Below are 5,398 nucleotides of genomic sequence, written 5' to 3'. Positions count from 1 at the left end.
TTTGTTTTTTCTCTTCTTTTCTGGGAGGTACTGTTTTGTGCTAATTTTCTCTCGCTCTGCAGGGTTGTTGGCACCAGCCCTGGCAATGAGTAACGGAAGCAGATTCTTTGCCAGTTTATCAGAGGAAAAGGAAAAAAAAAAAAAGAAAAGAAACTATTTAAAAAATATATATTTTTTCTGCTTTTATTAAAAGCAAATTTATTTAAAATAAAATATAAAGAGAACTGTAAGTTTTCAGCAGCGATGCGTTTGTTTCCCAGGGGCGGAAGGCAGTGGCGCCGGCCAGCGCCGACTCCTCGGCCCGCGTAAATCGGGGCGCTCCGGCTCCCCGCGGAGCGAATCCCCTTTACGCCGGCCGCAGGGGTAGGGGGGGGGATCGGGCCCAGCGGGACCCCCGTGGGCGCCGCCCCCTCCCGCGTCCCGGGCCCCAGGCGTTTGCCCAATGCACTGGGATCCCACGACTGCAGTATTGTGGACCCGGGTTTTTTTTAACCGTTATTTTAATTCTTAGTTTTATTTTGGTTATTATTTTTCATAACACTTCATATACCAGTGACTTGTAACCGAGAAAGGATTTGCATCGGGAGGAAATCTATTTATGCACTGGGGGGGGCGGGAAGGGGGACGTTTGTTTTCTGGGTTTTTTTGCTAGTGTTAGAGAAATAAAAGTATCTAAGAAACAGTGCGGTGTCGGTGTCTTCTGTATAAAGGCGAGCTCAGATAATAATTTGCTCTCGGGGCCAAGCGGCAGGGCGCAGATGGCTGTAGCGGGTTTTGCCTAGCCCCCAGCTCAGCCTGTGGCTCATGGCGCTTTCTCTCCCTCCCTATTTGGGGGTTGTTTTTCCCAGTATTGCTTAGTTTAGATGTAGCTGCTCAATATTCAGCTCTTATAGGGGCGGGGGAAAAGATGCACTCGGACTTTGCAAGTTTGGGTAAAGCTAACGAATAAAACCGGCTGGTTGGTAAAGGGACAGCGTGCGGAGCGGGTCCTCGAGCCGAGGGCTTGCTCCCGGCTCGGCGCTGCTGGATGCAGCCGGGAGAGCCCCAGGGGCTCCCAAGTCCCGCGGCCTCCCGCGGGGAATCGCGCCGAGCGCGGTCGGGTCCTTCCCCGGGAGCAAGAGGACGGAGCAGGGAGCGAGCCGCGGGTAAGGGAGGCGCCGGCTGCGCCCGGGGCGCTGCCGGGCGGGTTAATGATTTGCGGGGTGACGTGGGGACTAAAGGCCTTTCCAAGGGTCAGCGCCGGCGAAGCACGTGCAAGCGCGCCCGCCCTCGCCCCCGCCCCGGACCGGCAAGATGGTGTCGCTGACCGACTTCCAGCGTAAGTCCGTCGCTCCCAGCGGGGCGGGTGGCGCGCGGGGGGGCGGCGCTGCCCCGGCACCGGGGCCCCGCGGGCACCAGGGACGCTCCGCGGCTCGGAGCCGGGGCCGGTCGGAGCGGCTGGAGAGGCCACGGCGGCAAGCCTGGTGGCGGCCCCCAGCCCCGGGCTCGTGGCGAGAGCCCGGCTGGGACGCGGGATAAGGGCCGGCAGCCCCACGCGGGGCACCGAGCCGCCGGCTCGCGGGCTCGTGCTGCATGCCGGAGCCCTCACCATGGCCCCATCCTCTGCAGGGATTGGTGTGGGACTGGTCGGCTTTGGCCTCTTCTTCATACTTTTGGGGATGCTCTTATACTTCGACTCGGTGCTCCTGGCCTTTGGAAATGTGAGTATCCCAAGGCTGGGGCTTCTGGGACCTGCTGGCCGCTGGCGCTTGGCCATGGCACCCGAGGGGCTCTCCTGGCTGGAGGAGCAGATGCTGGTGCCAGTGCAGGAGCAAAGAAGCTGTCCAAGCAGAGGTTTTTTCCCATTTCCTCCTGCTAGATCCTCTTCCTCTCCGGCTTGGTCTTCATCATCGGCTTTAGAAGGACGTTCACCTTCTTCTTCCAGAGGCCAAAACTGAAGGGCACCAGCTTCTTCCTGGGAGGGGTCCTCATCGTCCTCATGAGGTGGCCCCTCCTGGGCATGCTGCTGGAAGCCTATGGCTTCATCAACCTCTTCAGGTTTGTTCTCCAACGAGTGCCTGTTCCTTGTGAGCTTCCAACTACATGAGCAGCTGGGGTTTCCAACCTGGCAAACCCCACCAGAGCAGTCCTGTCTTGAGCCAGCATGGGGAGACAGGGAACATGCGGCAGCTCCCGCTGCTGCCCCCGGCTCAGGCAGACCCCCCCCTTCCCCCCCGCGAGCCACCTCGGCATGGGACTTAACTGAGACTTGTGTTTTGATGCAGGAGTTTTTTCCCAGTGGCTTTTGGATTTTTGAGCACGTTGGTAAACATCCCACTGCTGAACAAGGTGAGCAGGGCACCGGGCACGGTTTCCACGTATGGATGTGAAGCTCATGGTTTGCAGTCCCTGGGTGATACAAATCAGCATCTCCACTGAATTAGGCATCCGTGGTCACAAATGTGCAGGTCTCTCCACAGCTGCTGGAGGATGCGCAGAAGGATTTGGCTGCTAATCAGGAACTGTCACTCTTGCAGCTACTGCAGAAACTCGGAGACACCAGCTCCATGGTGTGACCTCAAAGACAAGCCGTGCTGCTAGAGACAGGACACAGCGAGCGAGCTCCAGGCTTGGCTCTCCTGTGCCTGCGTAACCTGCACCCTGGGACCCCTCGCGCTGGTCGGAGCAGCCTGTGCCCGGGGGACGGGGCCTCGCGACCCTGCTGGGCTCTCGGCAGTGAGCTGCAGGCTGCCAGCAGCAAGCAGGGGGTGAGCGAGGCTCCCGAGCCCAAAAGTTGTGCCAGCTGGGATTGTGTAATATTTTCCATTTTTTGTCTTCCCCTAATGAGAGTTGAATTAAATTAAAATTCATGTCTGAAACCGAACCTGGACCATACTCCCTTCCTGTGGCTCAGGGCCTTCTCCAGCTCCTCTTAGAGCTACCAAAAGGCATCATGGACAGCTGGAGGTGACACAGGGTGTCCCATGACTATGGATGGAGGTGGTGTGGTGACTTCCCATAGCCATGGCTGGAGGTGGCACAAGGGCCTTCCTGTGGGCACGGCTGGAGCTGGCACAGCGGAGGGTTGTGGCCACCTGAGCCTGCGGCGTTCCTGCTCACCGGGAGGCCTGTGACGAGGGCAGCAGTTCCCAGTGTCCCCTCGCCATGGGGCTCGGCTGGCCCCAGCAGCCCTGCAGGCCATGGAGCTGCGTTCCCCAGCAGTCCGGCATGGATACGGGCTGCGGAGAGCAGAGCCACCCGGAGGGCAGCGGGAGAGGGCAGGGGAGGTTAGGAAAACACCCATTAAAGCCCATTAACATTTCATGACCTGATCAGAAGGGAGTAAATTACCCTCTTCAGATTCAGTGACCATGAAAAAGGAAAAGACATCTGGGGTTATTAATTAATCAAGAGATGCTGGGGGGGGGGTGAAGCAAATACTTGGAGAGAAGAGCAAGAAGACAGAGATACAGTGCTCCTTACCTCCGAGCGTTATCCGCCAGGACTTGCTTCTCCCATAGCCCCATTCCCGGAGGGAGGATGGGAGGTGGAGGGCGAGGAGTTTGCGTGCGCAGGCTGGACGCACGGCAGGTGACACGTGCCCAGCTTGGGCGAGCGACGCAGGCTGCGGGCGCCGAGCAGCTCTCCGGGGGCTCGGCCAGCAGGGACATCTCGCGCGCCTGCTGCCTCTCCTGAAGCCCGACCCCGCCGTGAAGGCGGGCGCGGGGAGCCGGGCCGGCTGCCTGCCCACGACCCAGAGGCTCTTTGCCAGGCAGGCGGCAGCGGCGCAAGGCCTGAGGAGGGGAGGAGAGCAGGACCGTGCTGGTGAAGCAACGCCGCCAGCTCCTGCATGTCTGCATCGCTCCGGGGAGGTCTGCGCAGAGCTGCAGCTTTGCTCCAGAGCAGGAGCCGTCCCCGTCAACTGGCGGTCAAATTTGCACACGCTAAATGGATATGAGCCAGGTTCCTACAACTGCATAGGAAGCTGGGTGCAAGCATAAGTTTAATTAAACCAGGGCAGTTACAGCAAAGTTGGTCCCTATGCGGATATCTTTCTTGAATTGCAAGAATTAATTATTGAGTTTGAGTTAAACCTGTTCCCTCCTGATTGAAGTGCAGCTGAAATAAGCTGGTCCCTGTGCCTGTTGGCACCAGGAAGGCGTTGCACCGTGCCTCTGCTGAGCTTCACTGCTGGTTTGCATCAGGTGGAAGCAGATCTGCAGAAGGAGCTCCCCAAAGGGCATAAATCAGGGCAGCCCCTCAAGAGCAGAGTCCTTGGAGGTTGGGCTGGTGGGATGCTGCTCCCCTTTGGCTGGTTTTAAGGTGTTATGGGGAAGCTCTTGAGAGGGAATGCAGCTGGGAATTTCCTAGTGCCAGCGTGGTGGGGGTGGGGAGGAGTGTAGAGGCGAGTCTGGCCCCATGGGCATCGAGGCTGCTTTAGGCAGTAGAGCAGAGGTGCTCAGAGCAGAGGGAGAGCCGAGCCAGCAGAGGAGGGATGGGTGAGGAATCCCAGGCTTGTCGTGCAGGTTAGCAAGGGCTGTGGCCTCGCTGCAGCTTAGCTGGAATTCCTGTCTTTGCTTCATCCCAGCTGAAAACTTGTGCTTGGGCTGCATGGTGATCTTCTTCAAGTTTCATCTTTAGAAAGCCATCAAAAGAAAGAGGAATGATCCTAAAAAAATCACATGTACTTGATGCCCCTATTCCCCTCCTGGTCCCTGTGGCAGCTAGCGTGGGCGAGCCAGGGTTGCACACCCCAAGTGCTTTAAGACACTATCACTTCACCCTGTTTTAAGAAAAAAAGAAAATCAAGGAAGTTCAGCCAGAGTGTTGAGCTCAGGTAGCAGCAGGACTTTATTTGCACGGAGGATCTCAGCATCGCTGCTGCTCAGCAGCGATTGGGGCGGGGGGGGGGGGGGAGAGGAGGGTGCTGCTGCTGCTGCCCCCAGGCCGGAGCAGGCCCCGGCTCCTGCTCCTGTAGGAGAAGGTTTTCCCTCTGGTTCCGTAAATTGCTCTTTCAATGCGCCCTGGTGGAGCAGCTTTGGTTTTAAGAAAACACTTTGGGTGAAGCCCTCGCTCTGCTGACGTCAATGGTCGGATTCCTCCCGGCATCGCCGTGATCCAGATTCTCCTGCGAGTCCTTCCCAAGAGTTGCCTCTATGCTCCGGCTTTTCCACAGTTTGGAATGAGGATCCTCACCAGCCCCACGTGTTACTTTTCTGTGCTGTGAGGTTCTTGCTGGAAAAAAACATGAAGTGTGTGTGTTGCTGAGTGGGAAAGATGGAAATGTATCTATGTTTTGTACCATTTTTTAAAGGTCTTTTGGGAAAAAGGCTGTTTGGTAAAACTTCCTAACAATCTTGCTTAGGGAGGGACTGCTCCAAGTACTTTATATTCCAAATTTGAGTTACACTTGTTCAGA

At 57.2% G+C, this 5,398-nt stretch overlaps 1 protein-coding gene across 1 annotated transcript; it reads left to right on the top strand.

The window, feature by feature from the left end:
* Nucleotides 1-1,293: 1,293 nt before the first annotated feature.
* GOLT1A (golgi transport 1A) lies at nt 1,294-2,555 on the top strand. Its single transcript, XM_062595127.1, has 5 exons — nt 1,294-1,318; nt 1,609-1,700; nt 1,859-2,037; nt 2,265-2,328; nt 2,517-2,555. Exons 1-5 carry the CDS (start codon nt 1,294-1,296, stop codon nt 2,553-2,555), a joined length of 399 nt encoding a protein of 132 aa, XP_062451111.1.
* Nucleotides 2,556-5,398: the final 2,843 nt, after the last annotated feature.

Source organism: Rhea pennata, chromosome 25, assembly GCF_028389875.1.
Source record: "Rhea pennata isolate bPtePen1 chromosome 25, bPtePen1.pri, whole genome shotgun sequence".
NCBI lineage: Eukaryota > Metazoa > Chordata > Aves > Rheiformes > Rheidae > Rhea > Rhea pennata.
The sequence above is the reverse complement of the archived record's forward strand: the minus strand, read 5'-3'. Positions and strand labels throughout refer to the sequence as shown.

Excerpts from the sequence above, each read along its gene's own strand:
- GOLT1A (XM_062595127.1), top strand. The coding sequence starts at position 1,294 with ATGGTGTCGCTGACCGACTTCCAGC. Across the intron at positions 1,319-1,608 it reads GTCGCTGACCGACTTCCAGC|GGATTGGTGTGGGACTGGTC; the intron begins GTAAGTCCGTCG and ends CATCCTCTGCAG. Across the intron at positions 2,038-2,264 it reads GGCTTCATCAACCTCTTCAG|GAGTTTTTTCCCAGTGGCTT; the intron begins GTTTGTTCTCCA and ends GTTTTGATGCAG.